We start from the raw sequence: 20,754 nt of genomic DNA, 5'->3' as shown, positions 1-20,754 counted from the left end.
GTCGCATAGTTTCACAGATGGGAATAATGTATGCCAAACTCACATCTGCACATTCTGTCATGAACTACTGTAACGGTTTATTGAGAAGCCACCCTCAACACCGGGAGTCGCTTCCCTCCCCACTCAAGTGGCTATTCAACAAACTGTTTAACAGGTTCTGTTTTTAGCCCTATCTCAGACACATATCATGCTCCTTGGATCCCGCTCCCCTGAGCTAACCATGAGCCAAGAACCAGGCCGGTGCATGGGAAATATATTGGTATTTATTTAAATTAACAGTAATAGAAATTAGCACGAAAATATCAAAAACACCACTTTATCCGTGGCACAACATTATCAACTTCGCTAAGCATTAATAAATCACACAACTGAGTTAAAAAGAACACAGACACAATTCTTCCCTTTCTGTAAATCTCACTTCACCAAATAATTACACTGATTAATTATTATTATTTTCTTTGTATTTGCTTGCGTATAATCTCAAATATTTTTACATGGTTTTTCCTTATTGACTGAGTCAAAGAAGTGGAGACTCTAATGTGCTGTCTTTTCAAAGTTTTTCAGATTTTTCAGGTTCAGATTTTTCAGGTTTAGGAGAAGAAAGAGGAAAGTAAGGAAGCAGACGAAGAACCCGAAGGAGAAAGAAGAAGAAAGAGAAAAATATTTGCTGGCTGGTATTGAGCTCAATAGGGTTCGAGTTTGAGAGACACTGATTAATAATATAATTTTACCCCAAAACATTGGTTTAAAATAAACACAGGGAGATTTATCACTTTCTTTTTCAGCCCCCCTCCAGCCCCCCACTCTTGCTTTGGTCTATGTTGGGAAGTCAGACAGAAAAATGTTAATGCTTTGGGGAATTTTGGATTTCAGACCCCCCTTACTGAAAGGCTTGTGTTGGGGAAGAAGGATAAAAGGTTGGACCGATTTAAAAACAAAGACACCCCTCTTCCTCATAGAAGTTAGCTGGACAACAAGGATTACCCCAATTAAATTATAGGCTATAGTTTTCAGCGCACACTGGGAAGTGAGCCTTATTAATTAAGAATGTTAACTAAGTTGACCCGTAGTGTTCTGCCAAATGGGGAATTTATTAAATTAATATTTGTGGTTACATAGGCTAAGGATCTTCACAGTTTTGCGCCCCACCCACTATAAAGGGAAAGGATTCAAGGCAATCAGACTCCTCCCACCTTTTAGTTTTCCAGGGCTTAGTTCTACTTACATAGCAAGCCTCTGTTTAAGGTTTCAGTTAAGCCTGCTGCATCTCAGGACACTCTGGAAAGATAGGGATGGGGTCTAGCCACTCCACTCTCAACGATGGCCTCTCGCTCTCCACCACAGGACCCAGTCAGCTTTCTGGCCTTCCTAGAAATGGAAAGCTCCACCCAGATGCACTCTCAGCAATCTCCTCTGGTGTCTCCTTACAGCTGTCAGATGGTAAGTTTCAGTAGCCTTCCTGTCTTTCTCCTTTTTGTGTCACCCAGTTTATGTGTGTCTGCCTATCCCCTGTCCTAGTGCAGTCCCCCTTATATAGAAGATATTACATCACCAATTTTACAATCTTGGCGAAATACCCTGCAATAATCCCTGCCACTGGGATTGGACAGTTACTCCTCTCTCTCCTCTCAACCCTGCCTCCAAGTCAGGATTGGTTTAGGGGCTTGGAGCAACATATGGCAATTGCTGTTTTTCTATTTGTAATTGCCCTTTTGTTTTCCTCTCAACTTTTTCGCAAAAAACTAGTTATGTATCACAACTTCATAATTTTACTAGCAACTGCCATACCAAACATATTTTCTATTTTAGCTGATCATAGAGAATTAGATAAGCCGACCACCAAATCCGTACGATGTAGTATGGCCATGTGGCACATTTTTGTCATTTCCATAAAAAAGCACAACAGTTATGAAGATGTAAGTTATTAAGCATATCCCTGATTTCTTTTTCCACCTTTTCACCAACTTTCACATTTGGAACATGTTCAGAACAGCTAGAAACCTAGTCTAACTGGCCATTGCAGTTCCCAGACTCACAGGTAGATGCATTTTATATCCCCAAAATTGCCTTGAAATTACATTAAAAATGGTACAAAAATGAAATCAACCTGCAGTATGGTTGCTGCGAAAAAGGCCAAAATGATAATAGTCCTTTTAAATTAATTGTGAATGTTCATGTTCAGCAAATGGGAGGTCTGCTTCATCCAGCCCAGCCATCTGTCTCCCTGGGCCACCCTGTGAGCAGCGGTTTTTTTATGAGTCTCTCTGAAGTTGGTAGTTTGCTCTTTGAAGTTGGTGGCCCCATTTTCACACATATTTGTCGTGCTTCAGCAAAGGGTACATTTCATTGATGCCCCTGCTTCCAGAGCCAGGAGGTCTGGAAGACACTGGGATTTCAACACCTTTAGCAGCAAATTTTATTGTGGGATTCGTTAGATGGGAGATGTGACATCCATGCTGGAAGTGGGAGTTTTCCTTTGTGAAGTTTTTACCACAGCCAAAAACAGGTTTTCCATGAAGATAGAGTGGCTCTTCAAATGCCACTGGAGTTTTGTAGGTGAAACATAATATACATTGCTTTAGTCAACCCACACATCATGTTTTGTTTCCCTGACATTTTTCTGTGAGCAGTGATATTTATTTCCACTTTAGCTTTTTAAATCCGTTTTTATTTGCATGCACATGTGCAAGCCATTTTTGCTTTCAATGTTTAAATATCCTGTTTTCCATGTCACAGGGATCTTTTATTTCTCTTTCTTTTGTAAATTGAACTGCTGCCTTTCCATCGGTGATGACAGGTAGGCCCCTTTCCACATGGCTTTTTAACTTTACTTGAAAAACGAAAGCAAAAGCCGGGCCATTTTTGTTTCAGTGTTTAAATGCCTGCGATTCATGTGAAAGGGACTTCTGTTTGGGGCATTTAAATGCACCCCACACTACACATCATTTTCCAGGAGTAGGTCAATCAGGTCAAATTTCTTATCTGTGTTTGATGTAATTACATATAATGCAAATGTCTGATCCAATGCTATGGCAAAATATTATTTAGACAGCCACATTCATAAGACATATATGCCTTTAAATACCAAAGATAAGGTAGTTTGAGAGGATTAAGTTCAAAACCTTCTGCATTGTCCACAAGGCCTTGTGAGGTCTGGGGCCTCAATACCTCCAACTCTCTGTTCCTAAATATCTTCCTTCTCGGGCTCTTCGCTCCTCCACCTCCAACTCCCTCAGGGTCAGTCGCTTCTCCAAGCAATGAGTTGGTGGTAGATCTCTTTCTCCGGCTGGGGCCTCCCCTTGGAACAGCCTCCCTGCCTCCCTGAAAGTTGAGGGGAAACATCTCCGGACCAGGAAGCACCTCAAGATCTTCCTCTTTGCTTCTGCTTTCTCTCCTCCTCTCACCTGCTAAACTCCTGACTGAAATTGCACTGCTCACATGGCTACCCTCTGATCTCGGGCCCTGGTCCCCTCCCCCACCAGCTGCATACCTGCACTTCCCCCCTTGCAACCCCTGCACTTAGGGTCTGTTTCTGTATCCCTACAGTCCCACCAGCTCTTGACACTTGATGTCTGCACTTACTCCTGCACTTGCCACTAGCTGGCCACACTTTTACCTATTGCTTGTATTTATTTTATTTATTCTTTACTGTTGATCCTATGTATTGCACTGTTCCCTCCCCCTGCACTTACCTGTTCCCCCCCTCCCCTGCACTTGCACAATCTCAATGTCACCTGGCCTAGTAAGATGGTTGTCTTTGTCTTCCCTTTGTTCCGCCTCCCTGCCTCGTCGCGCTTTGAAACACTTGTGTATTGTGAATGCCATATCATATCATATGTATAATAAAATAATTATACCTTGTGTAATGTGGCAAACATACTTAAAGGATAAAAGTGTGAGACAGACATGCTATCAAGAGAGATGACACAGACAACAGAGATATACTCAAACAAAGCTTTATTAATAATCAGCATGGTGTAACGCTTAACTAACCATATGCTATGGCGGGATTTCCCTACCTTAAGAAATCTCAGGAAAGACTGTGTCTATAAGTCAAAGCCAAAAGTCTGTCTGTATCAAACAACTATGCTTGTTCTCATAACTAAACAAAACTAGTGTGAAAATGCTCTCAACCAAATAGTCCTAGTCCCCAGGGGTCTCTCTCTCAGGTGGCCAGGGCACGGCCATCGTCTTTGGATCCAGACCCTGGGGGTGGACCAGTGCAGGAAGATCACCTGGGTGAGGGGTCTTCAGGGAGTGGGACACCCGATGGCGAGATGCGGTATCCCCTTCCCTGTAACACCTTTACCTCATCCTACCCAGTAGGTTATTTGGGAACTTTACCCCCCTTTCCTTTCACATGGACAGCCCAATCTGGAAGAAAACAGACTCACACCCGGGCATTGTACCTGACATGTCTCACTACTATGGTCAGCCCAGGTCAGGCAATAACTGGTAACCACTCAAACCTGACTTCCATTAAGCTTCCCCACAGAGATAAGAGGCGGAGCACAAGATAACACTCTGAGCGAGGCAAAGCACACAAAGGAACAGGCATTTTCCAGATGGGAGCTGAACAAGGGAAGAAAGATGGCAAACCAAGAAGCGTGCGCAAGGAGGGAGCTACCTTTGACCTTTCCAGCGAGAAACTGTTACTTTCCAGAAACCTTCAGATGGGTTGAAGTCAAGGTTGCAAGCGGAAACATTGTATAAAGAGCACAAGAACGAAGATTAGTAACGCGTGTGATGAAAGATGAGAGGAAATTGCTGATGGATGTTTAAACTTTAACAGAGAAAGATACAGTATCAGTAACCGAATGGTCCGGCATCTCAGGTGTGCTCAATCGAAGGTCTCTGTGAGGTATCCAGCCAAGAAGTGGCAAAAGCGAAAGTAAAAGAAGAGAATCAGAAATTATGTGAATCTAAGTGGTCCTGCAACGGTTTAAGCAAAATACATTGCACAATCTAAATTATTTGATTTTTGATACAGAGGAAAACTTAGAAAGAGAGATTAAATGGTGCGAGCCCGAACAAGGGAGACCGATTGTGAACATTTTGCTAAAGGGGTCCGAGCAAGGGAGATACATAGTCCAAGACCAATCGAGGGAGACCAATTGTGAACATTGTGTTAAAAGGGGGTCAGAGCCTGAGGGAGGGAGGCCCATGATGAATAGTGGACCCGAGAACTTGTGAATTTGAAAATCCTGATAAGAAAGTAACTTTTGTGCTTGTTTTTTACGTCAGGCCCTCTGCAAAAGGAGACTGTTATTGGGAAAGAGACTTTGGCAGAGGGCCCTGATACCTATCCTTTCAACTATATGCTTGTGGCAGAGAAGCCAGAGTGTGTGCAAAGCTTGAGCGTGCCACTGTGTCCCGTGCTGAAAACGTGGGGAAGGGAAGCCAACTGCTCAACTATCCTGACATATCATTTCTTGAAAACTTTTCTTTTTGCATACATTGTTGCCCCAAAACATTTGTATTTAGAGGTAAGGAATGGCAATAGGTTTATTAGTATAGGCCCTTTTATTTTGACAGACGCTCCACTAGGACTGTGTTATTATTATTTGATGTTTGTAGCTTGCTCCCATCCTTAGATTTAGGGTTAGATAGGCATTCAACCCACCCATTGAAGTTCAATTAACACCCTTGAACTGTGATCACTTGTGTCTGTCTTTACTGTTTGATACCATGGTTTCCTCACAAAACCCAATCAGCTAAAACTAGATATAGTGATACGCGCCTATGTTCTCATAAAGGATTTTATTTTTACATATCTGCAGGCATGAATTGGCCATGACATACTAGTGTATAAGACAGCTTGGGTTGAATAATGTCATATTGGCATCTGTTGTCAAATTGGAAGAAAAAAAATTGAAAGGTAAAAGATTGAAAAGAAAATGTTATAAATACAAAAGTTCCAATACCAACGGTGAGAACAAGTTTGAAAATATAAAACATCCACTAAAAATAAACAGGAGAAATGGTTCATATGGTTTCAAGGGCGGGGGAAAACACTGTACGTTTTAATATTCAAAGAAAACTTTTTTTATAAACAAAAAAGCAAGGCACTCGGACTCAGTTTCTGGAAAAGGAGGAGGTATGGTTCGCAGTGCAAAAAGGAATAAAAGGCGTGTCCCACGTTGTAATGTTAAAATAAATTATATGAGTGGGGAACATGAACTGGAGAATATGTGAGGAAATTGGACAAGGGGTGCCAGGATGAAAACACACTGTAATTGTAGCATAAGCAAATTAAATGCACCAAAAATATTATTATATTTAAACTTACATTTTTGCAATAAGGTGCAAAGCAATGCAAAGTATATAAAAAGTGCATTTACGAAGTTACCATTTAGAGATTTTATTTGTAAATATTGTTGTTTCAAATTGTATGTTTTACATGAAAAGGTCTATAGACATCACGTTCTATCATGTTTGTTTTACATTGTTTCTAACAAGTTCGATGGTCACTTATGTGGCCTCAGAGCCTGCTTGGAAACCCTATTTGCGCCTATTGCCAGCGCATCATGACACTGGGGCTCTAATTTAGCAAGGGTTTTCCAATGGGATTGTGCCATTGTAAAATCACTTCTACAAACCAGGCCACCAATGTATCCAGCTCGCTTGACCAAGACAATAATAATATCAAAAATAATACTGTGACCTCTGCAATCAAAGGTTAGCATTTCAGTTGGAAGAATATTTTATCGTGACCAGGACTATGTAAGAGCAACAAACATTTAGCACATTTAGGTATTTCCCAACTCTTACAGTATTCAGAGCAGCACACACTTAAATCCACAGCACACGTTTTTCAATTACACATAAAAGCGGGAAATGTTTTTTTTTTTAATCCATGTTTCCCAGTAAACCTCATGTTTATGCCTCAAAATAATGAAGGGTTGCCAGTAACACTAAAAAGGATGTGCACCCCATTTCAAGACCATGTTGTTGTTCTTTGTTTATTTCTTGCTTTTCATCTTCGTTTTTTCTTTCCTTCCTTATTTTGTTCTCTGTTTCTCTCTCTTTCTTTGTCATACACTCCTTCCCATGTTTTAGTGTATGATTTAGCGATATCTGCCAAGGCCCTCAAAATGCAGCGACCATACCTCCGGAACTCCCGGGATCTCATTATTGAACACAAACAAAACAACACGAACCTTGAGTAATCATCTGACGATGTCATAGATCATATGAGCTTCCCAGAAACAAACCACTCCTTGAGGGTCAACCTCCTGACACCCAAATCAGGGAAAGATCCAAAGGGGCAAAACAGCATAGACCGTCTACCTCAATGATGAAAGGGCTAGATCACTTTCACACTCTACTGCGTACAGCAATGGATTGATGTAGCCAACCTCCTTGAAGAACTTCCCTCGGCCAAGTGCCAGGCATGCTTTCTCTCTCTCCCAAATAGACAGTGACAACATGTTCCAAAAAAGAGTGAAACAACGAAATAACTGTACAATGGCATGCTCCCATGGGTTCGATATGAAAGGATTGAGTAGTGAATGCTTTTTACATTAGATTCCTCTGTTATACTTCGTTTACTATTGACACTTAGTTCAAGAAAACATCATTCTGAAACCCAACCATGCATAAAAGAACTTACATTATTTAGATTTGAGTTGGACTCGTACAAGTCGTGCAAGCAGATGTGTTTCCAAAAATACCTTGACATTATTATATTTCTCCCTTTTAGCAACCTATGCCAAATTTGTTTTACTACATTCTTAACAAAACATGACTTGACAATCAAATAAACCAAAATGAATCTTGTATTGTAATGCAAATCCTTCATTAGACAGAAGCTTCCTTATAAAGATACACATTTTACAATTGACACATTCTGTAAAGTTCATAAATGAATTCTCTTTGGCCACTATTGGTTGGCGACAGTGGGCGTGATCACGAGTTGGACGGTAGCCCTTAAATGCGGCGGTAGTAAGTGTCCGCCCAATCTCGAGTCTGGCGTGTTTACCCCATGCTGGAAAATTGTTCATTTTTGGTGCAATTACCGCCAGTGGTATTATCACACAGTAATTGCATCGAGAATTCCCCATGGACCCAATGGGGAATAGGGAGTAACGGTTAGCGCCCAGCCCGTGATTCAGCTGTAATACCGCTGGACAGGTGGGCGCTAACGCAAATAAAGTGCGGGGGTGTCTCAGTCGGCATACTGCCCAACTTGTGATGAGCCTCAGTGGGCCTGATTATGAGTTGGGCGGTAGTCCTTAAATGAAGCGGTAACGGTATTACTGCCGCATGTAAGTGTCCGTCCAATCTCAAGTCTGGCCTGTTTACCCCCATGTCAGAGCTGGGGGCAAACACACTGGAAAAATTCCCATTTACAGCATAATTACAGCATAATTACAGCCGGTGGTATTACTGTACAGTAATTGCACCAAAAATTCCCCATTGGGGAATGGGGAATAACGGTTAGCGCCCAACCAGTGATCCGGCGGTAGTACCACCGGATGGGTGGGCACTAACGCAAATAAAGTTGGCCGGTATCCCAGCAGGATACTGCCCAACTCCTGATGAGGCCCATTGTTTTATCGGGCGGCTTTCAAAAGCCCCCTCCACTAGAACCTTTATGTCCTATGTGTGTATACTTCTAGGACACCAGTATGCTTTCATGAACTATTGAGGGTACCCTCAATAGTTGTACACTGCTGTACCTACGTAATGTACCCCTTTTTATGCAAAATGCCACTCATGTGCGCCTAAAAGAGCATGCAACTAAGAAGCTTCCACAAGTGTTCCCATACTAGCTTTATGGGGTGAAGTTATTGATCAGAAAACAGTTTCCTAGCTTAAAGAAAAATGTGAGAGGTGTGTCCTACCTCCATGGATGCAAGGCAAACCCGGGGCAATTATCTCCACAAGCATTGCAGGCTTGTCCTCTTTCTGGTTCTCCAAAGGAAGCATGCTTGACAAAAAGCAAACAAAAAAATATTCATGAAAGGCAATCATGAAAGAAAAGAAAGATTATACACTGCAATTTATTTTTCAAAGATTTCTTTTATTTGCCACTTTATAAATATAAGGCCCACTATACAAACATTAGGATTTCAACGTGTAATTATGTAATTTAGGCCAGTCATAAGTTACGCCCACGTGTTGCAAGTTATAGATGGGTATAATGTCACAAAAGATCACGTGTAACGTATGTCAAACCAATGCTTTTCAGAAATTATTCATATAAAGTTATGATTTCAAAAAGAACGTGCAAGGGTCCCTACCTCTGCAGACTGCATGCAATATTCACATTACACATGTGTAGGAATACAAGAAAGGAAAGGAAAAGTATTCACTTTTAAGTTCCTTTGTTTTCCTATCAATTTGGTTTCAACTAGTGCACATTCCCACATGTTTTGCTGGCTAGATCATTAGGACATTATCAGGTTTTGCAAATACATTTGGGCAATGCATTTATAAAAGTGACTTGATTGTTGGGTGGTGGCTCTCGAGTTCCAAAATAAAATGTAATGGCTGGAAGATTTAGAATGAATCTTAACCTCTGGCATCGCTCAACACAACCCTGCAGACCATCGTTCTTCACCTGTCAAGCCATTATAGAAAGGGCAAAGACATATGCTAATCAGGCTGGGTCCCACCCTAAAAGGAGGCAGTCCATCCCAAACTGCTAGGTCACATCCCTTCTGCACAAGACCACACACATTCCCAGATATGTTAGGGCTTCATTGGGAGTCATCATGAAGAGCAGCTTGGGTCTCTAGACCCAGCTGGCAGAGGACCCACGTCAACAAGTGTGAACAATTGAGAAAGCCCTTCATACCCTCTAACATCCTACCGACAACAGGCTGAAAAGACAGTGAGACAAGACTTCTTCAAACATAGTGGCTTTGGTCCCCAGGGTCTTCTGGACTGTATGGGGCAAGGTTTTGGGTGTGTGTGAAACAATCCCTTGACCTCATTGTGCTCCAGCAAAGCCCCTGTCGACCATCCAGGCTCAGGATCTGGGCAAGCGAATATTATCCAAAGGTTCTGATAAATTAGTGTAAATTTACTTACGCAGGGAGGCTAAGTGGTACTGAACTATATAACTATGACATTTTGGAGTGGGACATATGGATATGTGGGCTACATGAAATACTCTCAGGCTATCACAAGGAGCCCATCCAACCTCCTCTGAGTCTCCACATTCAGAATTCACACTCTTCCAATTAAATATGTTATCTGTATAGTCTTGCGATGTATCTTTTTCTCTGAAATGTCCCATCCATCAGTAGGAGCACAGATTGTTCTATGAACTCCCCCTTCATCTTTTACAGTTTCTTATCACATTTATTAATTCATTATCTTCCTCTTACCTGCTCCAAAATCTACCAATAGGACAGGAATCCACACGCCCATCGTTCGCCTGTCTCAATCCTTGAACCACAGCTATACATTCTTTCATTAATTAATCTATCCACCCATCAACCAATTTCCCATCCACTTTACCGCCTACCCACTCACCATTCCAGCGTTCCAGGCTTGAGTCTAAAAATGTTCCAACTTCACATCATATGCACCCTCCTCCTAAAACAGTTTTTAATCCAGTAATCCATCCAGAATCTGTTCTATCTTATCATTTCTGCCTCCATCTTAGAATCTAGTACCTCATTCATCCAAAACTGGCTAAATGAAATTAAGAGAACTGAACACTGCCTGAATTTAAAGTGAGAAATGCATGAATGGTGCTTTGCTACTCTACATAGGGTAAGCCACTACAAGCCATTGTATCAGATTCTTGCTTGTTTTACATGACATGTCATAACGGTACTCCTTAACAATGCTCATAGTGATCTCTCTGCTTCAGAACCATTTTGTATGTGTACTGTACGGACCGTAATGTATTACTACTGTCAGCTAGCATGTCTATTATACTTCTGCAAGTACAGTGTTAGTATTACCTTTACTCACGGTCATGACTAGTATTAACTTAGGTACTCCTGAGGAGACCACTTCTCACAAACACATAGGGATAAACGTGCATTCGTTTGATCCCTTTAAGAGCCTTTGCTCTACCTCTTGCCTTTAGCATCTGCTGCACATGCCAAGTGATCACTAAATATTATCATTAGACTATTGTGTACCATGGAAGAGGCGTCAGAGGCATGCTCAGTCCAGGATAGGCCACATTAGTGTTACCAAGTATATACTGGTCATATTCCTTCCTGTCTCTTGAAATACTTAAGAAATAAACCTCTACCTTAGTCACTGCTAAATAAATCCACCAGCCCAGAAACACCTAGTTGCTAGCCCATAGTCATGACTCATGTAGCACAGGACGGGCCAACGACCTTTAGGACAACCTTATGTATACCGATGTCGCCACCTCCTACCCCCTCGATACAGCCTACCAATTTCCTTCCTGCCTTTCAACAGTTTAATAATGTATCCAAAACCTCACTAGACATTATATCTAATGAGAACCCACACCTCACCCCAACCCAATGGATACAGAACTTGCCACCAGGCCCACGCCTAACATACCTTTTCCGCCTAGTATAAGGAACACTAGACTAAGATCAAGAAGTACTATGCCACACAAGCATCCAACTAAACCTAGGACTCGAAAAGACAACAGCAGACCCCTCACGTCCTGCCCCACTACCAATGCAACTTGTACCCATGTGCCCAGCAAGCAGCATATACACTCTAATCTCCGCCCAGTTACTGTCTCTACTCATACCAACAGGGACATACCCAAGTCTGCGTTACCAGTTATCAAGGGTGCTCTCATTAATGCGAGATCCCTCACAGCACATGCGCTTGACATTGCTGATCTTATCCTAACCAACAACCTGGAAATCCTAGCCATTTCTGAAACTCGGTTACATGCAGTAGCCGGTCCGGCTCTATCATTGGCCATACCAGATAACTTCATGATCCTTAGAACAGACAGAGAAAATGCTTGAGGAGGTGGGCTAGCACTCATTGTTAAAAAACAATTGGGTGTAAGAGAAATACTCAACCACCAATTATTCACCTCAGGGAAACTCCTTTCTTTGAAACTACCCTTCAACCTTAACTATACATCTCCTATACAGACCTCCAAGTCCAATATCATTCTTGGATGAAGAGATCACCCAGCTCCTCACCGATAATGTCAAACCAGGATAAAAAATCATCCTACTTGGAGACTTTAATCTAGGTCTCAATGACCCTAAAGATAACAATGCCTTAGCTTTAGCTAATACGGTAACAGAACTAGGTTTCTGGAACCGCATTACAAACCCAACTCACAACAAAGGTCGAACACTTGATTGGATTTCCGATCTTAACTGTAACACCAAGATTCTTACAAATACTCTGTGCGCCTGGTGAGATCACCATGTGATCACTTTCACTATCAAGGAACAGCCTACTGCAAACCCTGGCCACAGTATGGCCCCTCCAGCCCTCACCAGAAATAAACACAATATGACAGCAGAAAATATACTACCCCCACACTATTATCAGCCCTCCCAACCTTGCCTGTTTAACCATGACAGCAATGGTAGAGTTATATAACCAAACTCTGTCTGAGGCTGTAGATAAAGTGGCCCCACTAAAAATGCTCAAAACCAAACAGACGGCTCATCTAAATACATGGTTCACTACAAGTCTAAAAAGACTACGTAAGACTAAGAGAACAGCTGAAGTGATCTGGAAAAAAAACCTGTCTTCTGTCAACAAAGAAATATTTGTCACAGCTTCAAATAACTACAAAAACGCTATTCACCAATCCAAAAGTGACACTTATAATATAAGAATACGCTATGCCATATCATGAACAAAAGAATGATTTACCATCCAGAGAGAATTAGAAACTCCAGTGACCCTGCAGGATCACTGCATAAAAGACACCACATGGTGCTCCAATATCCAAAAAGCACTATTGGATACAATCTTGCTCCTTCAAACAAAAATTGATACTAAAAAACGTAGCCTGCCATCAGACTCCCAATGATTTGAGGATTCGGACTTCAATTTAAATCGGCCCACCCCATTTCAGTTTGCACCAGTCTTGGTATCTGAAGTGATTAAAATAATTGAAAGCCTCAAACCCTCAAAATGTCAGTGGGACAAATGTCCTGCCAATCTTATCAAGGTTGTGGTCTTGGAGCTTGCTGACTTCATAATCACATTAATAAACACTTCTTTTGAATCAAGTACAGTCACTAACAACCTCAAGGATACGTGGGTCCGCCCACCCCTTAAGAAATGTACACTAGACTCAAATACACCTACTAACTATCGGCCCATAACCACGGTACTCTTCCTTCTGAAATTACTGGATAGGCCAGCATACCTTCAAATTCAAAATTATCTCGAATCTAATAAACTCCTAGGCCGTCGCCAGACATGTTTCAGACCTGGCCACGGCACAGAATCAGCGCTCATTGACCTTTAAATACAAATGGATGAGTTAAAGGACTAAGGCAAAATATCTCTCCTTCTCCTACTAGACTTGTCTGCTGCCTTTGACCTGGTCAACCACAACGTCTTGTGCAAACATTTGACCTCAGCTGCACAGTTCTCTGCTAAAGCCACATCCTTTCCTCTCCAATAGAACAATGAGAGTCTTCGCCCCAACAGCAACTGCCGACCCAGCGCCTGTTCTGTGTGGAGTGCCCCAGGGATCTTGCATCTCTCCTACTGTGTCTCATATTTTTACCTAAAGCCATTATTTGACCTCCTTGACAGTTTGGGTGTCACCTACACTAACTATGCAGATGACACCCAAATACTCATTCACCTTTCAGTTTTGTATGACACCGATCCTCAACTTCTGAATGAAATTGACCAGACCAAGTTATACAGGCTTGGATGGCCACTCATGGCCTTTGTGTGCACGATGACAAAAGTGAGATACTATTGATTGGATCCCAAAACCGCTTAAACAAATTACCAGAATAATTAAAATCTTTTCTTATTGATAATGTTACTATCAAAGTCACAAAAGAAGTCAAAAGTCTGGGGATCTACCTGGACTTGACACTCTCTCTAACCAGACAAATCAATGCTACAGCCTCCTCAGTGGCGTATACAGCTAAACTCATTACCGCTTGCACGCCATTCCTCTCTCCTGTTAGTTGTATCACCTTAGCTAGAGCCTTGATATTATCAAGACTGGACTAGTGCAATGCCCTATATATCGGCACAAGTTTTCTTACATGAACAAATTATAAGTATTACAGAATAACGCTTTAAGAGAGCCACTCCACATTCCAAAAGCCAACCAAATCACTCCCATGAGACTAATGGTCCATTCGCTCCCAGTGAAGAACAGAATCACCTTTAAAACACTTTTATTAACCCACAAGTGCCTGGTGAGCAAAGCCCCCAAATACTTAAGCTGTAAGTTCACATAGAACCAATCAAACAGACCTACCAGAGCCTCCCATGCCAATTGCCTAATGATAACTAGATGCACATTAGATAAAACAAGGGGTAAGAGTTTCCCAGTTCAAGCTTCCAAAATTTGGAATGCACCGCCATCAGACCTCAGAATTGGGACTGCTTGCTGGGCCTTCTGAAAAAAAGTCTCACAGGAATAATACTACCAACCTCTGCAGTGTACCACCGCTCTGCAAAGGTGCTATGTCCGGCACCATAACTGTATCTCCTCCACTGCATACTTTTGTGTTGTACTATAATCTGCCTCGTCTTATTACTGTATGCACTTTGTTAATTGAAAATGTAATTACCTGCACCTCAATGGTAACTTGTAAATATTATTACTGTATGCACTTTGTTAACTGAAAATGAAACCATGTGTACCTCAATTTAACCTGTAAACTTACGCCCAGACACCTTTGAGTTAGGAGTGCTATATAAATAAACAAACAAACAAACATGGGTTGTGTGTTTATTTAATCACATGAAAAGGTGCACCTGTAAAATGCAGGTAATTACTTCTCATCTGAGAGACAGCATCTAACAAATTAACCGCTTTGCTCATAACCATACATTTAATATGGAGCTGTATAGGCGAAAATGTAGTAAAGGCCAAACTGTTAATCAACTTTCAGCGCTTTTTTAGTAAAATACATCTTTATGCAGTCATATAACATAGTGCCTTGCTGACTTGTAACAATGTACTTAAAGTACCGGCAGCAAATTACATGTTATTTGGAGAGTATGGACAAGCCTAAAAGAAAACAAAGCACCAGTTCCTGCATTACCGGGAAAACATTGTTACATTTTCATCCGAGCTTAATGTATTCTCCTCTTCTTTTATTAACCAAAATGTTGCTATATGTTTTAAATGAGGCATCACAGCGTCTGACCCTCTACTGTCATAAAGTGTTGCCATGCAATTTCAAATAAACCATCACTGTGCACAACCCTTTAATTTAATGAAAAGTGTTCATGTAATTTCAAATGAAGCCTCATATTTTATCAGGAACATCAGATTGCAGTGCATCTCATTCATGTGAAATAGTATTAAATATAAAAGTGATGCTTTGTAAATGCAAATAAAAGTGTACTCTGAATCCACTAAGGAATACCAGCATATATGAGACTTTAAAATGGGGAATACATTACTGGCAGATCTGTATAGGAAATCATTGGTTTTGTAAAAGTGGCTTTGCAATATCTGATTTTTCAGGGATCCAGGCAACATGCTGAACTCATGTTCAGGGCAACCACATTGCTAATGGGGGCGGGGTAGTTGTCCCATGAGATTAGCCTGCCATTTACAGATAAAAAGACAATCTGTTCAGAGCCTCTGAGGAAAACACTTCACACTCACATCAATCCACCTCGAAGGAAATATTCTTGAGGAAAATATATTTTACATTCCAAATAGGCTAATAACGGTCATCTACAAAGATAAAATCTGAACTGATCATTTGGTAGGAGGTCTATTATCCAAACTCTCCAGCTTCAAAAAGCCAGAATGCACTTATAATATCAGCTCTTTACATTAGCTAAGGTAATAAAGTTCGCCAGATACCCAGTTAAACGAAGATCAGACAAAGCAGCTTCTGAGAACTGTTTACATGACTCGAGGCTAGCATGAGGATTCATAATTCAAAGAAATTAAATTAATTTGAAGTTTAGCACATAAATCCATTTAAAAGCAATATTTGCCATAATGCCACAAGAATATGATGTAGAATCAAGCAAAAACGTGTATTGCAATTGTGAGATTCTCTTCTGTGAAACCGAATCAAAAATTCAACCTCAGCTTCAACGAGCCAGAATGCACTTAGAATATCAGCTCTTTACATCAGCTACGATAATGAAGTTCACTAGATACCCAGTTAATCAAAGATCGGACAAAACAGCTTCTGAGAGCTGTTTACTTAACTCGAGGATAGAATGAGGATTCATAATTCAAAGAAATAAAATTAATTTGAAGTTAGCACCAGAAATGCATTTTAAAACAGTATTTGCCATAACTCCACAACAATATGATGTAGATTCAAGCAGAAATGTGTGTTGCAATTGTGAGATTCTCTTCTGTGAAAACAAATCAAATTATAAATATTAATAAATAAGTCATATTACACTGCAGATTGTGGACTATGGCAATCTACAAATCCACATTTCATTGATGTGTCATGTTGCTACAATGAGTTATGGTTATGAATGAAATATGATTTTGAGCTTACAATTTTCCAGATTGTGAAGCACCCTCCCTGTGCCATGTTTAGAAATATGATCAACATATACAAATTAAGGGGTGTATTTTCTGGGAATGTCTGCCTTTTTAGCTAGCCAATGGAAATACCTGACCAATTAAAAAGCGGGATGTCACAACGACATACTGTGGGAATAATTTACATTATAAAAGTAAAAACACACAGGGCATGAAAGAGAGCTGGGATTGCAGAAAAGGGACACCTGTTCCAAATGGATGCGTGCTGACCGTGAATATTATCTGTAGATGATAGGACTTATCCATGAGGAAACCTGAGACAGAGTGTACTGAGCCAGACCTGCTTTCCTACAAAATGCAGAGAAAGACCAGAAAGGGCTAGCCGGCTGCAATTTCCCTGGAGAAAACCTCAGGGTCCAAAATAGTTCTGTGATTAAAAAGAATGATCCAAAAGAGAGTATGAAAATGTACCCAATGTAATTTGACCTAGGCCCTCTAAAGCTATTTCTCTGCTAAGTCCCAGGAGTGGCTGGACTGAGAGCGACTTTCACTAGGGGGAGCTCATTCTAAAAAAAAGAATGCTTGAGCATGTAAAGCGAGAACTGCATTTTGCTTTCTCACTGTATTCAAAACTAAGCCAGAATTGTTTTACATGGGAAAAGAGGGCATTTCTGTACAGATAAAGCACAGCTATTTGCAAATTCAAATCCAATCAAATAAATCTCTGCAAATTTGTGGAAGGGTGCACATTTCCAAATCTCCATTCTTGATTGATCATTTGTGACCTGTGAAAACTATAGACATTTAAACATAGATATGTGATGATGAAAAGAGATAAGCTGTGTCACTTCTTCCACAAAAAATCATGTGAAAGAAATGTACATTAACTCCTCATTCATAGCATTACACAGTAGCGGGAAGGCCTGATCTCTCAAGTAAAGTGGGAGGGCATGTACTTACTTCATTATTACAAAATCATAAAACTATATTCCAATGTTGAGAGGATGAACCCCTACTCTCTGTGTTCTAAATTGATAGCATAGTGTCCCTAAACAGACTCACAAATCTTCTGATGCAACTCACCACAGCATGCATTCAACCTCAATGCATATGCTAGAAACTTACAGAACCACCATCGAGACAGAGGGGGAATTTAATTCAAATGTGTTTCACAGTAATGCCATTTTTCTATGCAAGTTTTCTCTGATGCTAATACTTGCTTTTGGTATTGGAGAAAATAAAGGTTTTCATCTAATATTTATTAAAGAAAACCAGTCGTATGTAAATGTTATGTGAAGTAGATGACTACACAGGCCGATAAGCGGCAATGTAATTATGAACTTAGATTGGGTTGTTTAGAAATGATTTTTTCTTTTAGAATTAGAATCAGAAATATAATTCATTGAACATTTGTGGGGCTGCATGTGTGCACGGTTTCTTAGTGTGATTCCCACAGGCAGGCCAATTCTTGTTTCGGGAAACCAGTTACAAATGTACCAATATTTAATTGTGGTGACTTCCCTAGCATAAAGTTAGGACACCACTTTTCAGGTGGTTTTAATTGAATACATTTAATGTTTTTATACAGCCTGTTTCTTCAGCAGGAATTGTAAGTTGGGGTTGTATAGCAGAGGGCATTAAATATTAAAGTAGTGAATTCCAGTGCTTGGAAACAATGACCTGGAGGCTTCACCCTCCTAATTTCGTTAATTTGTATCTCAGGGTGGTAAAACGGTGAGCGTGGATGGAATGGGTGGGTCTTGACGAGTGGTCCTTTTTGAGTTTTTGAGACAGGTAGGCGGGGCAGAATTGGAAAGACATTTGTGAGTGATAGCTAATTCACGTATGCAGAGCCGATGACCCTTTCTTCTGACATCAGAAATGTGCTCTCACCTTGGGATGTTTAGGGCAGCTTGGAATGCATTGTTCTGAATGGCTTGGAGTTTACTGATGTTATGTGCCTGCAAATAGGCCATTGCAGTATATATATCTACCATGCAAACGTCCATATAATAATTCCCCAAACAGTCCACTCACTACACTTCAATAAACCCTAATTCTCCAGATTATTTCATTCGACAGCCATCCCTATGCATTCATCCACCCATAGCTCAATCTATATCATCTGTTCATGCATTAAGCATCGGACACACGAGGCAGCTCACACTCACTGAACTCCTGGGGTGCATCTTCGAGGAGCTGCAGTTGAACATGGACACATGCTTGTCTGGGCATCCATGCATACATCAATCTGGCCATCAGTCCATCTATCTGGTCTCTTCTGCTTCCTTCTATTCATCCATCGGCCTATCAACACAACAATCCACCTTTTTGCCCACATGTAAACCCACCTATCAGGACAGATGAGATTAAATCTGACCACCCATCCTAGCTTTGCATTCATTCATTCACCATCCTATGTCTACTTTTCCTTCAGTCGATACAGTTTATCTTTGCGCCCATCCAACGGTATATGCACCCATAAATATCTCACCCCACGCATCTTATCTCCCTCTACGCATTCACACACCTACTCATTCTGTCTGCAGTGATCATTTTTCCTCTGCTGCTCAGCACTACACAACCCGAAACTGCTCCTGCCATGCCTCATTCGATTCACTAATTCATTATCTATTTGTTTTTCATAGCGCCCAAGGCAGCGGACGGGAGCACAGAAATGTGATGCACACTGATTTAGATGTGTGCATATATTCCATCGTGGGTACCCATTCGTCAGTGCCACAGCGCACTATCATACTGCTATTGCTATCCATCTGCCCATGTATCCACAGGTACAACCATCATGCTATATCCACCGGCCTGCTCTCCCATGATCCACTCGTATGAAGCAGGCCTGCGTCTACACAAGTCACACAGCCATTCAGCCTGCAACCCTTGCGCACATCGTCACACTCTAAAGATGCATTCATTTATTCATCCAACCTTGTGTTTGTAATTGCACAGGACAACTATCCTGCCCACTCTTCTTTCGGTACATGTGCCGATGCAGCCACCCTCCGCACACCCACTGCACTCCACAGCCATACGTGTGCTCCCATTCCAATTAATTCTCCGACACCCTCCTGTGTGACTCGCTCCATCCCTGCATCATCCTCCCACACACGACACATCCGCGCTCACTCCCTCCCCACTCGTATCTATCTCATGGCATCACACCTGCGCACCCTTCAGCGCCTTAGCGGCTGTGCAAGCTCAGCCCAAATCCGCTAGATGACTACTCCAGATTAGCACCACCCAGGTGGAGATCGCCCTCCTGCTCCCGGGGGTGCGATCAGCGCCTCTCTAAAGACGCGAGCAGTACCCCTCCAGGGGCCCGATCAACAAACGGCGCATGGCACATTCCTGCGCACAGAGCAGGGTTGCCCTGGCGCGCGGCACTGGCTCTCGCAGGTCATGCCTCCACCTCCCCCATGCATGGCTAACAGCGCAGGGGGAGAAGTGAATTCTCGGACCGAGTCGACCAACACTCACCGCTCTCCCGGAGTGCCTCTTCCACGAGCTGCGGTTGAACATGTCGCTGCTGCTGCGTGTGCCCGCTGCACAGCCAGTGCAAGGCAGAGCCCTGAGCTGGGTTGATGTTGCTCAGTTAGACAGCCCCTGGGCAGTTCAGGTCCTAGTGCTGCTGTTCACACGCAGTATCCTGGATGCCCCAGCTCCGATCTCTGTGTCACCGCCAGGAATCTGTAACCTGCCGCTTCCGGATGCTCCTCCCCCGCAGCCCGGGACACGCAGGGGTGGGGGGGATACTCAGCCCCCCCACATAAGTAGAGCCCCTTTCCGCCAGCCTGTGAGGTGATCTACCAGCACTGCATGCAAAGCGTAGTACTGGGAAGCAGACGTATTTAAAGAGCTGTTTGTATAGCCGTTGTCGGCTTCTGTGAGAAGCCTGTGGTGCGGTCAACATAGCCCCCAGGCACTGCAGCGTAAAAGAGCGCACTGCACTACTGCAACAAATGACATATATAACTACTGGAGGCCCTTTACTTAAGGGAAACACCAGAGGTGGACTGGGAACCAAAAGAGGTCCTGGAAATAATTTTCAAAGTGGCCCCATGTTATACATTTTCAGCAACCACCACCCTTTTCTCATGAGAAAATTCGGAAATATCACACAAAAGAGGCCAAGG

The 20,754-nt window shown here is 41.9% G+C and overlaps 1 protein-coding gene across 3 annotated transcripts in view; it reads right to left on the bottom strand.

Moving 5' to 3' along the window:
- The window catches only part of PRICKLE2 (prickle planar cell polarity protein 2), a 1,392,985-nt gene extending 1,372,561 nt beyond the window's left edge, over positions 1-20,424 (bottom strand). The window contains exons 1-2 of one of the 3 annotated variants that reach the window (XM_069643708.1): positions 20,099-20,424; positions 8,847-8,932 (exon numbers count right to left, since the gene is read on the bottom strand). In XM_069643708.1, the coding sequence (XP_069499809.1) occupies positions 8,847-8,932; positions 20,099-20,140 (128 nt within the window). In that variant the 5' untranslated portion in view covers positions 20,141-20,424. The remainder of the gene's footprint in view (positions 1-8,846; positions 8,933-20,098) is intronic. The other 2 variants (XM_069643709.1, XM_069643711.1) reach the window with 2 other exon arrangements.
- Positions 20,425-20,754: the final 330 nt, after the last annotated feature.

Source organism: Ambystoma mexicanum, chromosome 2p (assembly GCF_040938575.1).
Source record: "Ambystoma mexicanum isolate Mex_15411 chromosome 2p, UKY_AmexF1_1, whole genome shotgun sequence".
Taxonomy (NCBI): Eukaryota; Metazoa; Chordata; class Amphibia; order Caudata; family Ambystomatidae; genus Ambystoma; species Ambystoma mexicanum.
Note: the sequence above shows the minus strand (reverse complement) of the source record. Positions and strands in the feature narration are given on the sequence as shown.